The following is a 17,833-nucleotide window of genomic DNA, read 5'->3' on the forward strand; positions in this document are numbered from 1 at the left end:
CATCTACATGACAGAAAATAACATAATGGTAAAATGAAGGTCATTTGAACTTACGCGTCAGAGACTTTAAAAACACGCCCACTGTCCAATTCTCAGGCATATACAGTGACACACACATGAATGAGTTATTTGTCATAATGCATGGTGACAGAGAGACGCCAAAGGCATTGCATATAGCCTTCAGGAGAAACTGTGATGATGGGTTATCACGTTTCACCAAAGGAAAAGTGCCAACCAATAAATACTGTCAGAAAAGATCATAAAATACACACAAGCAGCAAAGAATAATCTATATAGGCCGTTACTAACCTGATATGAACACAGATGTCAAATGGGTTTGTGCAGGGCAAATTTCATCGTTGGTTGAAAACATACATAATTGTACTCTTTATATTTCTACAAATGAACTAAATTATTCATGCCTTAGGCATCTAAACATAATCAGGATTTCTAATGTATTCGCACATGTTTAAAGTGCCTCATCTGCTATGCTAATTTCACTCAACCTACCAGAATATGCTATTGTTCCACTACATATGATTTAGCACACATTGTTTCTTATTGTTGCATTACAAGGACCAATCCTTGCACATTTTGCACATTATATACGGCCTCATTATCTCATGTACTCCACTTTTGTTTTATATTATGTATTTGTATATGCACAGAGAGATTCTCTTAAATTTTAGTTATTTTCTCACAGATTCTATAAGTAAAATAAATCAAAGTAAATAAAAAAGAGAAATGAAATACGTCCACGCTTCCTCAGCCTGACACCTCCAGCTCTGTCAGTTCTGTGAGACTGTCTGTGCTTGTTTCATCACATCTTTAGACAATGAACGAATGACCTTGCTCATGAAACAATGTCAGATCACTGCAATATCCTGGGATGCCCCCTGTTGTCATGCTACAAATCATTTTATGTCTGAACACCATATTATATTTATTAAATGTGCTAAATATAGATCAGTCATTGCAGACATGTATCTGTCTTAGGTTAAAGCTATGATCTTTCCTGGATGCTTTTAGAAAATGGCATTAAAATGTGAGTAAAGAAAAAAAAAAAAAGTCAAATCATATATCTAGAGAACAAAATAGCAAAATGGCAGAAAGTGGCAAATTGCTGAAACATATTAAGTGTTATTCCTTCAGGAGGATCGAAAGCTGAGTGTTGCGGGGTAACGCATTACAAGTAACGCAAGCTATGTAATTAGATTACTTTTCAAGTAACTACTAAAGTAACTTTTTCAAATAAACATTGCAAATGACTTTGTTTTCCCATTTATTGACCAACAGCTCTCCTGTCCTCATGTTGAGAGGAATAAGGAGTGCAGGGTTATCGTGTGCGCTGTGTGAACATGATGGGTATTGTAGCTCTAGATTAAATGTATGCATTTACTTATCTCACTTGCACAAAAACAGGTTCAGTATTCCTCAAAATGAATAAAAACAGTGAAATGCAAACTCAGAATATTATGCAAACCTGCAATAATTAAAGGGGATTGCCCTTATTATGCAAAATTCACTTTTATAAGGTGTTTGAACACAGATGTGTGTCCACAGTGTAAACAACCAGCCTAAAATGGTAAAAATCATCAAAAATCATTTTTATAATCCCTCATAAATCCTAAACTGTCTCTCCAAACCAGCTGTTCTAGATTTCCCCTTATTCTTACATAAGAGTATAGATAGATCCCGCCCTGAGTGATCCTCCTCTCCAATTCTGTTTCCTTGCATTAGCAGCTGGAGATATACAATGTCTGCGCCAAAAAAATATTACAAATGTTCTGTTATGTACCAACGAACATACGAGTCTCCGACTCTCCGTAGACTCCCGGCATCTGAGCCACTGACACCGTGGTTGAATTTTATTTATAAAGGAAATGTGCCGAAGTCCGAAAGTCGGAAAAGTGTTATAAATTTGCGCAAATCATTTATTTTGCCGGACTGCTTCACAAACGAGGGTCAGTTCAATGCTGGATTTGCGCAAAAGATTAACATGACAGTACATGCTAGTAGTAGTCCATGAGTTGATTCGACTTAACTCCACAAAAAATACATAGATGTACCCACTTACCATTCAGAAACATCCAGTTGCATTCTTAAAGTTGTAACTTCTTCCTGAGTCTTTCCATCAGTGTCCGACTGAACACCGCTACTTACAATTTCTGTAATTTCTGAATTTGCATTTAAAGGGACACACACAAAAACTGTGTTTTTGCTCACACCCAAATAGGGGCAAATTTGACAAGCTATAATAAATGATCTGTGGGGTATTTTGAGCTGAGACTTCACAGGCACATCCCGGGGACACCCAGAGAGACCTATATTACATCTTGTGAAAAGGGCCATAATAGGTCCCCTTTAAATATGTTAAATAATAAAAATAGACTTTATGTATTTAATATCACTTTATTAACTAATGCCTTTGCTGCTGACCTTTGATGATCCAATTCAACCAAACCAATAAGCAAAAATTACTTTAGATAAACATCACATTTGTGTACATTGTATGACCTGTGTCTTATTTAGGTTATGACTATGACTGGGCCATCCTTATAAGAGCCTTTTTAATCTAATATTACAATTCTTTTCACTATTTCGTTCAAACGTGTCAGAATCACAAGTCAGTCATTGTTGCTTGATCTTCGATACACAAAGTGTTATTCCTCAAGGGGGCGCAAGACAGCTCAGAAAACCGAACAGAGAACCGCATTCAGAGGAGAGAAACTATAATCGTTTAAAACCATTAATACCAAGAGCTGGTGCCTGCATAACATGGAAATCAACCGCACGGATGTAATCCCTAACTGAAGAAAAATATGTATACAGTAATCACAGACGGCTGTGATTGGTCCACTCAACAGCACTGAGAAAAGTTAGCCTACAAATGTAACCCTGTCTATAGGCTGCTTTAGACCTATTGATCAGAACTAAATATTTCAGCATTTACTCTGAGAAACACACAAAATAACGTCTCAGTAATAGTTATAAATATAGTAATAACAATATACAATACAACCTAAATAAAGTAAAATAATTATTCAACAAGACAGCCTAGTTAACACCAATTAACACAAGTAAATGGTAAATAAAGCAATTAAGAAGCTTTTTGAAGTGTAGGCCTATATCTAAAATCGGAATAAAATATGTTATGCATAATGACAGACGCATAACTATTCTCTTCCAGTAGCATTTGCATTTATTTTTGGTGTTGCTGTTGATGTTAAATTGCTATTAGACCCCTGCAGTGGATTGAATTAGCTCTTTTTAAAGGCTCACAGCGGAAAAGAAAGGACGTCTCTGTCTCTTTAAGACACATCATTTCACGTCACGTACGTACTCGGCCCCGCGAGTGAAAACGCGTATGTCATTGGTCCATGCGTGTTCCGCTTGTCGTGCACGTTCCCGGCGAGTCACCTTGCTGTACACAACAGCAGAAGTGTATCAGCAGAAGCGAAGGTGTCCTACAGAAACCCCAACCAGCACTGCAGCCATGGCAGCCGCAGCGCACACGGGCAAACCCAAAACATCGCCCAAATCTATTAAGTTTCTCTTCGGTGGCTTGGCTGGGTATGTATGCGCCTATGCGTTCAGCGGCGCTCTCTGTTGCATGGGCTTGAATTGAATGAGCAACTGATGGGAGAGTGAGATTATTGATAAGGGTCATCCTTTATCCGCTGCGCGAGCTATTGATCAGAATCAGCATACGGAGTTTATGTGATGTGTTGTGGATTTTCTTGTCTATTTCTGCGAGTTCTGTAGTGAATGAGTTTGCAGGCCCAGAGAAAGCCTAGTAACCCCGTGTCAAAATTTGAACTTCAGTTTAAATGTCACGCGTCGTCATGTGTCACTGAGGAATGTACGCTCTTTTGTAGCTAAAAGACCTTTAAATATTAAATTCCATCCTTAAATATATTACTACAAAATTAAGACAGTTCCCTCACACATGGACTCTCTGAAACAAATACAAGACTTGTAAATCAATGCTGTTTCTCTTATACAGGTTGTCCTTAGGCAAATGTTAAAGTCACCATGAAATCAACACGGACAATTCTTGTTTTTTTTTTATGGAATTTTGCTGAATTTATTACAAAAGATTTATCCGTGCACATAATTATTTTCCTAAAATTCATGTGCCCTCTTAATCTTTATTCAGAATATCTTCCCCTCTTCTCTGATGACGTGTTTGCTGGCATGAGGGTGGAGCAACCTGTCACTCACATGAGATCCACCAATCCACCAAACCACAACCATCCAATCAATTCCCCACGTACAAAATCAAGTCCCGCCCTACATTTTTTTTCTTGACCGAGAAGCCTTTTCAGTCGGATATAGGGAAGAAAAGACTATCTCAACTTCCATTTCAAAGGCATAATTGCCTTGTTTGTGTTTAACTGAGCCAAAGTCTAAAGGACACCATAAAGGCACTAGTTTAAAAGGAATTTCATCTGTATTTTTTTTTTTTTTAAAGAAACAGCAGCTGTTGTAAGGTCCTCAGTCAGGAAAAAAAAGCACTCCTGTTGAAATTCTAAATACATTTCGATCCTTATTTGGAAATAGTCTCAAAGGATCCCGATAAGATTAAAAAGCAACAGGATGAACATGACTGAGATTCCTTCAGCAGTTTCCAGGTCAAGTTTTGTGATTCTTCTGAATTTTCCGACAGGGATATTTTATCATATCGGGGGATCATATTGGTCCTGTAGAGAAAAAAATCATATTATGTGTCCTTATCTTTAAAAAAAAATTTGCTCATTTTAACAGGATTCCTTCAGGATGAGAACAGGGCTTTAAAGTAAATAAATGATTTAGCGGTAACACCTTACAATTAGGTTCATTAGTTTAGCATTAGTTAATGACCTAATTGATTAACGACCATGAGCAATACATTTGTTAATGATTTGCTTATCTTTGTTAACATTAGTTAATAAAAATACAGCTGTTCATGTTAGTTCACAGTGCATTAAGTAATGTCAACAAGATTTTAGTAAACTATTAGTGAATGTTGAAATGACCATTAACAAAGATTAATAAACGCTGTATAAGTGCAGTTCATTATTAGTTCACGCTAACTAATGTAGTTAAATAATGTTAACTAATGAACCTTATTGTAATGTGTTACTGGTTTAGCTAACATGCATGCATTCTCTCTGACTTCCAGGATGGGTGCAACAGTGTTTGTGCAGCCGCTGGACCTGGTGAAGAACCGGATGCAGTTGAGCGGTCAGGGCTCCAAGGCTCGCGAGTACAAGACTAGCTTGCACGCCGTGGCTAGCATCCTGCGCAACGAGGGCATCGGGGGCATCTACACCGGGTAAGAAAGAGAACCACGGCGCAACTGCGCTAGGAAACCAGCGTTGTAGATTAGTGAGGTACACTTTCACACAGCAAGGCGAGAATGTTCAAGTACAGAGTAAAGAGTTTGAATGAATTATTGAATTTATGTTTGTTTTTTAACATTAATTTTACCAGACACTGGATGTGAGAAACTAGGGAGCTCTAGCTGGACATCCTTACTGAGTGACTGTAGATGGAGCCCATAGCTTTACACGAGCAGTAAATATCTGATTAGGTTTATATCTGATACATATATCTCGTATATATCACTACGCATTCATTGTGTTCATCCCGTGTTTTTAATTGCAGGCTTTCGGCGGGTCTGTTGAGACAGGCTACCTACACCACGACCCGCTTGGGCATCTACACGGTCCTGTTTGAGCGCATGTCTAAAGCGGATGGCACACCTCCCAACTTCTTGATGAAGGCTTTGATCGGGATGACCGCTGGGGCCACGGGGGCGTTCGTCGGGACTCCGGCTGAGGTGGCGCTCATTCGAATGACGGCTGATGGGAGGTAGAAGAATATCATTATTACACTTCACCATAATTCATAAATGAATCACTTAGACTGACACTTCAGACTGATTTTTGTGCATATCTGATTGAAGATTTCAAGTGTGGATGGCAAAAAATTCACATGAAATGTTATTTTTTACAAATCCGTTTCAAGCTACATCCAAATGTGGTTTGAAATCCTATTCAAATCGCATTTCTGGAAATCCGTCTCAGTCTGAACGCTCAGGGGTGCGTTTCCCGAAAGCATCGTTAGCCAACTATGGTCGCAAGTTCGTCGTTATCAGCATAGTTCAAGGAGTACATACTTCTGATCTCGAAACCATCGTTCCAATGAAATTCGCAAACAGCATCGCAAAGTTGTGTGTTTGGAACGACAGATCTCGACCTGTGGTTAGAAGCAGAGTTTCTAGTTTGCATGACGTGGATTTAATAAATCCTTATCTTGAGAAAAATAAGCAAGCCGACATTCAGTACAATCTATGTCTTTTATTTAGAATACATACAAATGTCATTTACGTCTTTGAGTTTGTCAAGAGATTTAAAGCGTCGTTTTTGAAGAGTGAGCATGTGTGAACGTGCTCTAGTACGTAAGAACGAGCCTATGATTGAATCTGGAAATAAAGCGAAAAAACTGAGAAAAAAGAGAAATAGTCCTCAAATGCCATGTCTGTAATTTATATCAAAACATCTAGCGTTAATTCGATCTCAAACAGATTCATTAAAAGTAGTTATTATTCCATCACGTGCGTGACGTCATAAACTGACGTGGTTGAACGACCAATTTGCGACAATATGGTTTCGGGAAACAGTCTTGACTAGCTGGTTGATTTCTTCAACGATGCATCGTACTATGGTAGTGAAGCATCGAGTTACGTCGTTGTACGGGAAACAAACCTCTGATCGGATTTGACATGATTTATGTGACTTTCTCACGCCACTTAAAATGCAAACGTCAGACATTGTTATAGCAAACATACTGAAAGTCGCTGCCGAAACAAGGCTGTGCTGTTCCAAAGTGCCGGACGAGCAGAAAATGACAATATAACGGAGACATGTTTGTAAACCGACGGAGACAACAGTGCTAGGGCTGTGCAATTTCAGCTCCCAACGATCACCAAAATAGTACAATCGAGTAAAAACGATTATTTTGCCATGTTCTGTTTTGCAAGAACACTCTTATTTTGTCTTGTGTTCTGAATGACACGCGCACATCCGCACCTCCCGAAGCCATATACTCAGTCAGGGAGGCAAGTCGTGTGCACATCATTTTAAAAACTCGGCGCGAGTAAAGATGGCAGAAGGAGTGCAGCCACAGCAGTGTTTGGTGAGCAAAAAAGACAAAACCAACTCCGTTGTCTGGGAACAGTTTGGCTTTGAGGAATCCGACGACGAGCAGAAACATGATACGTGCAAGGAACACCACAAATTTGTTTAAACACTTGAAAATTAAACACAGAGTGACCTATGATAATGTTCAAATTTCAATGTTTCAATTTAATAAATGCAACACGTTCCCAAAGTCATGTTAAATAATCGCTATATAATTGTGATTTCAATACTGACCAAAATAATTGTGATTATGATTTTTTCCATAATCGAGCATCCCCAAACAGCGCAGAAAAAAGCTGTGAAGACGCATAGTCCAGTGCATGGCATGGACATAAATACATACATATTGCACAATGGTATTTTTTTCCAAGCTGAGAAAATGTGTAAAGGAGTCAAAGCAGCAGCAAGAATTCCTCCATCACACACACACAAACAAAGATCTGCTCCAAGAAGACGCAGTTCTGATGCCTGTACCGAACTATAATGGGCCGAAATCGCACATTCTCTTGAGTTAGGTGCTTATTGTGAATAAGTAATTAATCATGTGACCTCCCAGTATCAGTTGCGTCGCCTCAATGCCATTCACAAATCCTCTCCCGTTGCATCATGGGATAGTAAAGTGTCCATCGGATGCACACTCCAGAATCTCACCAGAACTAGTGATGTTACGTCTGACACCGACGCTCCGAAGCTTGCTTCAAACTCGAACGGTCCTTGCAATGAACCACTGCTTCGGAGCTTGTATCATTACGTCACTAGTCACGTGAAAATGACTTTTGAAGCAAACACACTGGTTCACTCCTGTAGTAAACCACCTGACTGCTTTGACAGCCCAATCCAGTGTTGACAGGTTTGAAACCTGGCGGCTGTATTTCTTATAAAAGTGAAGGTAAAAAAAACTATAGAAACCATTACAGAAATTCTATTGGATTTAATGGTTTTCATGGGAATTTTATTGGTTGTAATGGGAATTATAGTGGTCTCTGTGGGTCTACTGATATGTGTTGGGTTGTATTGGTGGGGGCATTAAATCCTAATGGAATATGTCCCTAACGAAAGAATTATGTAGTGGTTTAAATGGTAAAAGCCAATGGTTCCTATTTTAATATAAACCATTAGAATTTCTGTGATGGTTTCCAACTTTTTTTTTAAGCTGGTCTGATCTTCTGTCCTTGTCTAAAGAAATAATTACACACATCATGCTTAATGTTTTATTATCAAGGTGAACACATGAAATTCATCAGTATCTGTAAAATTCACCTACATAAATGAGTTTCACAGCACTAACACTGTTTCAGCTTTGATCGCCTCGGTAAAAACACGTAATAAACGGGGCGTTACTTGCATTTTATGGTTGTCAGCTTTGTTGCATTACATTTACTTCACCAGGAGATGGTGCTGCAATTTCTATCTGAATGAAGCTTCGAGTCATGAACCATTTTTGACACAATTGTATCAGAAAGCAATAATGCTTCTAAACGCTTCATTTGGCCATCACTAACCAGAACTAGTAGGTCAGGGGTGCCCAATCCTGCTCCTGCCGATCGACTGTCCTGCACAGTTCATCTCCAACCCTAATCAAACACACCTGCCTTTCATTTTCAAGTGATCCTGAAGACGTTAATTGGTTGCTTCAGGTGTGTTTGATTAGGGTTGGAGATGAACTGTGCAGGACAGTCGATCGGCAGGAGCAGGATTGGGCACCCCTGTAGTAGGTCATCCGGGTACTTTTTGCCTATTCTTTTATGAGGACTGTTAATTCAGTCATACTACTTTTGTCACATGCTGTTTTTCGCCTTCTACTATATAGTAGGGAAGTGTGCGATTCCGGATGCAGCCCAGGCACGCTTAAGCATTCTTTCTGTCCTTTTTAGGGACGCATCTGGTGACATCATGTCCTGTTTTTGGTTCTTTTAGATCTCTTTGGTCCGTGTTGCGTTCATATTTTAGTTGAACCGCACTCGAGTTCGTTTGGAACCACTTGTTTAGTGAGCGCATGTTGGGTGACCACCAAGGTTCAAATGTTGACAGGTCCAAACCTGTCAAGTATGAACACACCCTTAGATTTGTGAAACAAAACTGACATGTAAAGTGACCAGCCAACCAAACAACAGATAATGTTGTTTTTATGTGCCATTTAATAAAATAAAATACATTTTATTAAAAATACATGTATATAATAAATATATTTGTAAATTCTATAATAGTACATAAATAATTCTAAACTGTTAGTATTATTTGATTGTGTTAATATTAATATCAATATCATCATCGTTATCTTATTAAAATATTGAAACGTTAAAAATGTTATTAAAAGTATCACTTTTTTTCTCTTTCTTGTCCAGGTTGCCTCCAGAGCAAAGGAGGGGTTACTCAAACGTCTTCAATGCCCTCATCAGAATCACTAGGGAGGAAGGAGTCACCACACTCTGGAGGGTAAGTGTGTGTTAGAAGAATGTGGTGTGTGTGTAATCTTGTTACATGTGCGCTAATAATCTAGATCGCAGATTTTCATGCATTAACACCAGATGTCGTATGGGTCATACAAGTTTGACCCATGCTTTTTTGCTTAAAGGTGAAGACCCAACTTTATGCCTGTTTTGTAAGATTCCCCTCTCTGTTAAACATATTTTATTAGATTGTCCTGGACTTAATACAAGTAGAATGCTCTTTTATGAAGTTACCTCACTTAAGGACCTATTTAGTAAGATTATGCCTGAAAAGGTTTTGGATTTAAAAAAATAAAAAAAATCTTGTGTAATAAGACTTTCTGTTTTTGTTTGTTTTGTGTTTGTTGTATTTATATGATATTTGTATTTTTGCAATAAAATTTTTGCCATGAAAATAGTTTTGAATGCTGACATGGCACTAAATAAAACAATCTGTATCTGAATACGTTCATGCATTTGAGTTTTATGTATTTTCCTTCATCTTGGTTTGTGTTTTACAATCATGCATTTGTGAGACTTAAGCCCCTTTCACACAGATATGCCAGAAAACACACTGATAATGTGTCCAGGGATTTGTCCCGGGATCAATCGATTTTGGTTCATTCACACTGGCAGTGATTTTTCGGAATCTGTGTGTGCGTTCACACACATCCCATAAAGATCCCGTAAAGACATGTGACATCGATGCGACGTGTAATGTCTCTGCAGCGTCTTAAGTTTGCTTATGATTTTGACACACTTGTGCATTTTTTCAATCATAAATTTGCGATTGGCAATTTTCCGGGATCAATGCGCTGTGTGAAAGCGGCTTTAGACTATTATTGGGATTTGAAGAAGACTCGATTTTAAAGAAATCCTGGAACTAAATGAATTTTCATGATCTTTGATTCTTTTACCAATGCAGATCTAACACCGTACTGAGATGCTGTGCCGCTACCACTAAATGTACATAAATTATGTTTTAGCTTGCAGACAAAAAATGGGTGCCGCAAAATCATACAAAGACTAATGATGTGTGCTTTTGTTTTATTTCTAATGTAGGGCTGCATACCCACCATGGCCAGAGCGGTTGTTGTGAACGCAGCCCAACTTGCTTCATATTCCCAGTCCAAACAAGCGCTGTTGGACTCTGGTATGGACCTTCTTTTATCTTATCAGTCACAAACATGTATTATCAGCCCTTCTAGAAAATCTAGCAAATTCCAGATTCTGATGCTATCTTGATGTACATGGTTAGCTGATCTTGCTGGTTAATTAGTTGGACTAAGCACAGATCAACCTGGTAGACCATCTCGGTCAAGATGGTTAGGGTTGAAAGAACATTCTAGACCAGCAAGAAACCATCTGCCAAAACCTGCCCGACTGTCCAAAATCTGTCCCTTTTTTGTTTGTCATTTGCTTGTTTCTTATCGAGAACAGCTTTGTCTGTGTTTGCAGGTCATAATTTAGTTTTTTTACTGCTTGGTTTTTGATTATAATAAAAGAAAAGGCATTTCTGGCATCAGAGTTCTGCAAGTACCTGACTAGTGAACCGCTGTTATTTGATGTAGCAGGTGGAATGATATGTACGTTGTCATTTGCGATGCAGGTCGGGAAGCGTGAGGCACAGGCGGACTGCGGTCCGATAGCCAAGACTATTTCGAATTCGGTGCATGTTGATAGACAGCTGCTTTCAAACGGTCTAGTGCATATTGGGTTCACAGTCTGAAGACAGTCAAAGGTTTATATTTACAGTGGGTTTTGCAGCATTAAAGTCCATTGCGCTGATTGACAGCTTCAGTTATTTTATAGGGATCGCTCTTTGCTCGCTTTCTGTTTATAGTCTACTCATAATACAAGTGTTATTGTATTTTTTTTTATGCTGCTAAGGGGACCAATGGCCACACATATACTGCAGAGTTTCAGAAGAGACAATCGTATTTTAATGCGGGTGCAGTTCGGGTTTCAAACGGGTTGGGTAAGGAATTCAATTAGTGGATTTAATTAGTGTTAAGTTTACCAAAACAGGACCCGCCGTGTGGGACTCGGCCTGGCATTGCCAAGTAGTTTTGGGTGAGGGTTATAAATATTTGCGGTAACACTTTACAATAAGGTTCTATTGGTTAATGCATTAAGTGACATTAACTAACAATGAGCAATATATTTGTTAATTGTTACAGTATGTGTTAATCTTTATGAACATTAGTTAATAAGAATACAAGACAACTGTTTATTGTTAGCTCAGGTCCGATAAATATTGACAGAACAACTTTTGATTAATAAATGCTTTAGGGATATTTATCATTGTTGATTTTAACTTATTGTTTGCTAAGGGTGCATTGACACTGACAGTGATTTGCAGCAGCAGAGTGACTAGAAATCTTTCGTTTTCCAATAGAGTTGATGATTTGATGAGATGGTGGCCATTGGTAATGCAGACGGTTGAGGAAAGTGTCACTACTTTTTTCTTTTCTTTTCTTTTTTTTTTTTTTTTTACAAATGAACAGAAACATGATGCAGCACTTAATATGATCTTGCATGTCCGTGTCCTATGGGATACCTTAGTTTGACTGCATGATGGAGAATGAAATCTTACATTTTACCGGCAATACATCCTTTTTGTGATCAAATTAGATGTGGGTTGCGTTTCCCAAAAGCATTGTATGGCTAAGTAGATCTTAAAGACCATTAGTGCAAATGGGTTCTACATTTAGATTTATAATGCCTTTGGAAAAACTAGCCCAGATCAGTTTTGCAGCCCACCAATAACATGACATCCAGTAGTAGTTTTTCATAATTCAGTTTTCACGTGGTCAATTCAGAGTGTTTTTTTGGTGAAAATGTTGTATAAGCAATGTCTAAATGTGATTCAGATGAACTAACCAATCACTAACTGTTATTTATTTACCCTAGTAAGTGTGGACGTATCGACGTGTGTTCTTCTGATCGAATGAGTTGTAGAACTGAGGTCAACCTGAAATGTACTGCAATGATCCATTTCAAATATCTCTCTACTTCTGTTTGTGCAGGATATTTCGGAGATGATATCTTGTGTCATTTCTGTGCCAGTATGATCAGTGGACTGGTCACCACCGCTGCCTCCATGCCAGTTGATATTGTTAAGACCAGGTACAGCTTTACTTCCTAATGAAAATGGTAATTTATTCACTCTCGTGTCGTTCCAAACCCGAATGACTTTCTGTACCTCCACTGAAAGTCTGTTCCCCCAAAACTTTGATGGTTTAAAAAAAAAAGTTTAATTTAAGTCTTATGAAGCAACATGATTGCTTTATATGATGAACAGATTTCATTTTGGTTTTTATTCACATTTAAATATTGATCTGCAAACTATATCATTGAATTTTGGCAAACAGAAGCTCAAGCATGGTATGGTAAGCTCAAGCTTAATGTGCGAGAACCAATGAGGTTCATTATCACGCATCACGCAAATATGCTTCTGTTTATTTTCGCTGATCAATGATTATACAGTGCTATGCATAAGTTTAGACACCCATGCTAAAGTTGACTAAAAAGAGGAATAAAAAATCATCTTTTGGAAATTGAACTTAATTCCTTAATTAAAAACATTAGGAAAAAATCCAACCTTTAAGGACACCAATTTTCTTTGTGAATGAATAATGTATTGTAAATAAATAAATGTTCTTCCTTAAAATACAGGGTGCATAAGTCTGGACACCCCTATGTTAAATTCCCATAGAGGCAGGCAGATTTTTATTTTTAAAGGCCAGTTACTTCATGGATCCAGGATACTATGCATCCTGATAAAGTTCCCTTGGCCTTTGGAATTAAAATAGCCCCACATCATCACATAGCCTTCACCATACCTAGAGATTGGCATGGAGTACTTTCCATAAGATCATCTCTCAATGCAAATCAAACCAGCTATTAGGCTAACTGAAATAAAACCATGCCAATCTCTAGGTATGGTGAAGGCTATGTGATGATGTGGGGCTATTTTAATTCCAAAGGCCAAGGGAACTTTATCAGGATGCATAGTATCCTGGATCCATGAAGTAACTGGCCTTTAAAAATAAAAATCTGCCTGCCTCTATGGGAATTTAACATAGGGGTGTCCAGACTTATGCACCCTGTATTTTAAGGAAGAACATTTATTTATTTACAATACATTATTCATTCACAAAGAAAATTGGTGTCCTTAAAGGTTGGATTTTTCATAATTTTTTTAATTAAGGCATTAAGTTCAATTTCCAAAAGATGATTTTTTTATTCCTCTTTTTAGTCAACTTTAGCATGGGTGTCTAAACTTATGCATAGCACTGTATGTGAATAAAAGCCAGTCTGTTCGTCATATAAAGTGACTTGAATTTATTTTACAATCTCTTTATGAACGTTGTGGGTGAATAGACTTTCAATGGAGGGACAGAACAGAAATCTCTCAGATTTCGTTAAAAATATCTTCACTTGTGTTTCGAAGATGAACCAAAGTCTTATGGGTTTAGAACGACATTAGAGATGACAGAATTTTATCTCTTTAATCTCTTTAAACAACTATAACATGCATGATAACTAGCGATGAATATGTTGACTGAAGCCGACAGTTAGTTAATAATTAATCTCCATTTTATGGTCCAACACCAATGTGACCGATTTCAATCCTGCGATTGCATTCACAATAAAGGCTTGAATCTAATATTGATTGTATGACTGAAAAATTGTGCATCCCTAATGATAACCATATCAGCATTACTTTTATTTGCCATGTGGTTTACGGAGTTTTATAAACAAAACACGTTTATAAGGAACTGGCTTGATGCCAGGAGTATCAGTATTGCAGAAACAATATAAACTATCAAAATATAACATTGTATGGTGGAAGGATGAGTACAGGTCAACGAAATGAGTATATTTTGTTCAGATATGTGCAGGTAAAGGTTGTAAATTCTGGAGCTGATAAGTAAGCTAACTGCTTTAAGGAACCATCATTATTTGTTATCTTATAACGTATACATGCTAGTGGTCAAAGGGTTTTCAATGCCTGATACATCGTATGTAGAGAGCAAGGTGGCCAATACACACATCGCAGAATATACATGCTGTATAAAAGATATTGAATTAGGTTGGTATGGCCAAAATCACAGCAACTGCAATATATCACAATAATTATTGTTGCTGGAAATTCAACATTTATGTTAACCATTCTTATAATAGAGCATGGCACTAACACCAGGTTCATGTGTTTGATTAATGATAAAATGTATAGCTTGATTGCAATGTAACTTACTTTGTATGTCCAAGATTCTTCATCTCATTCGATGATTATTATTTCCATTTTTACAACTTGGATGCAAACCAAAAGATAAGATTGCACATAACAAATGAGTCACTCATTAATTAAGACCCGACTTAACAACAGAAGACTCAAGACATTCATTCAAATCATACATTTTTGCTGATTCTGGTTGTTTTCTGTGCAGCAGGTTTGGGTAGATGTTGTGCTGATTATCCAATGCTAACATGTATCTCATTCTTTTCAAAAGAATCCAGAACATGAGAATGATTGATGGGAAGCCGGAGTACAAGAATGGTTTGGTATGTTCTTAACTCACTCATTGTCAATCTCTTGCTGCTTTCCCCTGTTACTCTGTCTGTTTTAAGCTACTGATCTCAGACAGCTAGAGATGTGACCTTTCAGTCAGGTTGGTGTAGGGAGAAATCAGAAATGGATCAAGTTTCTGGAAAAGCTTATTTGTGGCACAAAATAAAAATAGGTAGTTGCAATCAATGTTTTTATATACCAATTCTGACGACTTCTTTTTTTTTTTAGAATTCTGAGTTTATGTCTGGAAACTCTGAGCAATTCTGACTTTTCCTCATAATTCTGTTTATATCTCGCAATTATGACATTTCCTCATTCTCTGTTTACATCTCGCAATTCTGACTTTTTTCTCAGAATTCTGTTTATATCTCGCAATTCTGACTTTTTTCCCCCTGAATTCTCAGTTTACATCTCGCAATTCTGACTTTTTTCCTCAGAATACTGAGTTTACATCTCGCAATTCTGACTTTTTTCTCAGAATTCTGTTTATATCTCGCAATTCTGACTTTTTTCCCCCTGAATTCTCAGTTTACATCTCGCAATTCTGACTTTTTTCCTCAGAATACTGAGTTTACATCTCGCAATTCTGACTTTTTTCTCAGAATTCTGTTTATATCTCGCAATTCTGACTTTTTTCCCCCTGAATTCTCAGTTTACATCTCGCAATTCTGACTTTTTTCCTCAGAATACTGAGTTTAGATCTCGCAATTCAGATTTTTTTCCTCAGAATACAGAGTTTAGATCTTGCAATTCAGATTTTTTTCCTCAGAATACTGAGTTTATATCTCGCAATTCTGATTTTTTTCCCCACAGAATTCTGTTTATATCTTGCAATTCTGACTTCTTTTCTCAGAATACTGACTTTACATCTCGCAATTCAGATTTTTTTCCTCAGAATACTGACTTTACATCTCGCAATTCTGACTTTTTTCCTCAGAATACTGAGTTTACATCTCGCAATTCAGATTTTTTTCCTCAGAATACTGACTTTACATCTCGCAATTCTGACTTTTTTCCTCAGAATACTGACTTTACATCTCGCAATTCTGACTTTTTTCCTCAGAATACTGACTTTACATCTCGCAATTCAGATTTTTTTCCTCAGAATACTGAGTTTAGATCTCGCAATTCTGACTTTTTTCCTCAGAATACTGACTTTACATCTCGCAATTCTGACTTTTTTCCTCAGAATACTGACTTTACATCTCGCAATTCTGACTTTTTTCCTCAGAATACTGACTTTACATCTCGCAATTCAGATTTTTTTCCTCAGAATACTGACTTTACATCTCGCAATTCAGATTTTTTCCTCAGAAAACTGACTTTACATCTCGCAATTCTGACTTTTTTCCTCAGAATACTGAGTTTACATTTTGCAATTCTGACTTTTTCCCCCAGAATACTGAGTTTACATCTCGCAATTCACATTTTTTCCCCCCTCACAACTTCCTTTTTTATATTTTCATTCTGTGGTGGAAATCAGCTTCCATGAAAACTTATCTTGGAGGAAACCAAAAGACTTAGTTGATTTGTGCTGAGTTGCAGAAATTAGCACCAACAGTAACGTTTAATCAGCAGGTCGGGATGACATGACCTATTCAGTACCATTGTAATGGTTAAACTAAATAAAATGCTAAGTAAAATGTAAATACACTTGTGCAATAATTAAATGTCCTTTTATTATTATTTTGTTGTTAGTGGTATAGTCTCTGACACTTCCAGCCTTTCTCTCATTCTTTTTCACTTTTTCTTTTTCTTTCTTTAGGAGGTATTGGTGAAGGTCATAAGAAAAGAAGGATTCTTCAGTCTGTGGAAGGGTTTCACTCCTTATTACGCTCGTCTTGGGCCGCACACAGTTCTTACCTTCATCTTCCTGGAGCAGATGAACAAGTTCTACAAGATCTATTTCCTCGACTCCTAGATATGTCCTTAGGGTCATCAGGGGACAGCACAGGCCATACTTCCATATTGTTTTTCTCCCACATCTGGTTTCTCAGTATAGTTTCTGTTTTTGATGGTTGGTAACAGAACCAATATGCACTGGATTGTGGCCCTTTGCTGTGGTGGTAACTGTGAAGACCATTTGGAGTCTTATATTGCATAGACTGACTGACTGACCACATTATAGATTGAATTAAATGAAGGTATCGCTCACTCCAGTAAGACCCCTGTTTTAGTTTTAAATGATATTTATGTAACCCCCCCAACACACAAACTTTTCCTCCTTAGAGGTCAACAACTGTACTGACCTGTCAACAGGCTTAGTTGTAACTTGTGAGGAATCTTTGTCAATACAGATGCGAACCTGTATTCTGAGTGAATCATAAAAGACTTTTCTCTTTCTTCTCATAATTATTTTGAATCTAACCAGCATACACACAATTGTGTGCAAAACACTTATGATCACTATGCAGTGACAACTTAGCCTCACATCAGCATGTTCTACCATAAAGACTGCTTTGCATTGATCATTTGGTGATGTTTACTTGCATTGAGCACAATTAACTGGAAACTGTTACTGTGTAATAAAGATAAAGAGGTGTGTAAAGGCCAATACCACACCAGCTAGCTGCTTGTGCTGTATAAAAGTTTGAGGTATTCATTTTCCAGTCTGAGGAACTGTATGAAAGTAACAGTGG

The 17,833-nt window shown here is 37.5% G+C and overlaps 1 protein-coding gene across 1 annotated transcript; it reads left to right on the forward strand.

Moving 5' to 3' along the window:
• The first annotated feature begins 3,347 nt into the window (after positions 1-3,347).
• Positions 3,348-17,762, forward strand: slc25a11 (solute carrier family 25 member 11). The gene is made up of 8 exons (XM_084414288.1): positions 3,348-3,573; positions 5,165-5,317; positions 5,650-5,856; positions 9,533-9,623; positions 10,679-10,769; positions 12,646-12,745; positions 15,136-15,187; positions 16,960-17,762. The coding sequence occupies exons 1-8, from the start codon at positions 3,368-3,370 to the stop codon at positions 17,113-17,115; spliced, it is 1,056 nt and encodes a 351-aa protein (XP_084270414.1). The 5' UTR covers positions 3,348-3,367; the 3' UTR covers positions 17,116-17,762.
• The last annotated feature ends 71 nt before the right edge of the window (positions 17,763-17,833 follow it).

The sequence above is a fragment of the Rutilus rutilus genome (assembly GCF_951802725.1).
Source record: "Rutilus rutilus genome assembly, chromosome: 7".
Taxonomy (NCBI): domain Eukaryota; kingdom Metazoa; phylum Chordata; class Actinopteri; order Cypriniformes; family Leuciscidae; genus Rutilus; species Rutilus rutilus.

Coding starts and splice junctions, on each gene's coding strand:
- slc25a11 (XM_084414288.1), top strand. CDS start 3,368: ATGTCATTGGTCCATGCGTGTTCCGCTTGTCGTGCACGTTCCCGGCGA. Junction 5,857..9,532: donor CGAATGACGGCTGATGGGAG/GTAGAAGAATAT, acceptor TTTCTTGTCCAG/GTTGCCTCCAGAGCAAAGGA. Junction 9,624..10,678: donor GAGTCACCACACTCTGGAGG/GTAAGTGTGTGT, acceptor TTTCTAATGTAG/GGCTGCATACCCACCATGGC.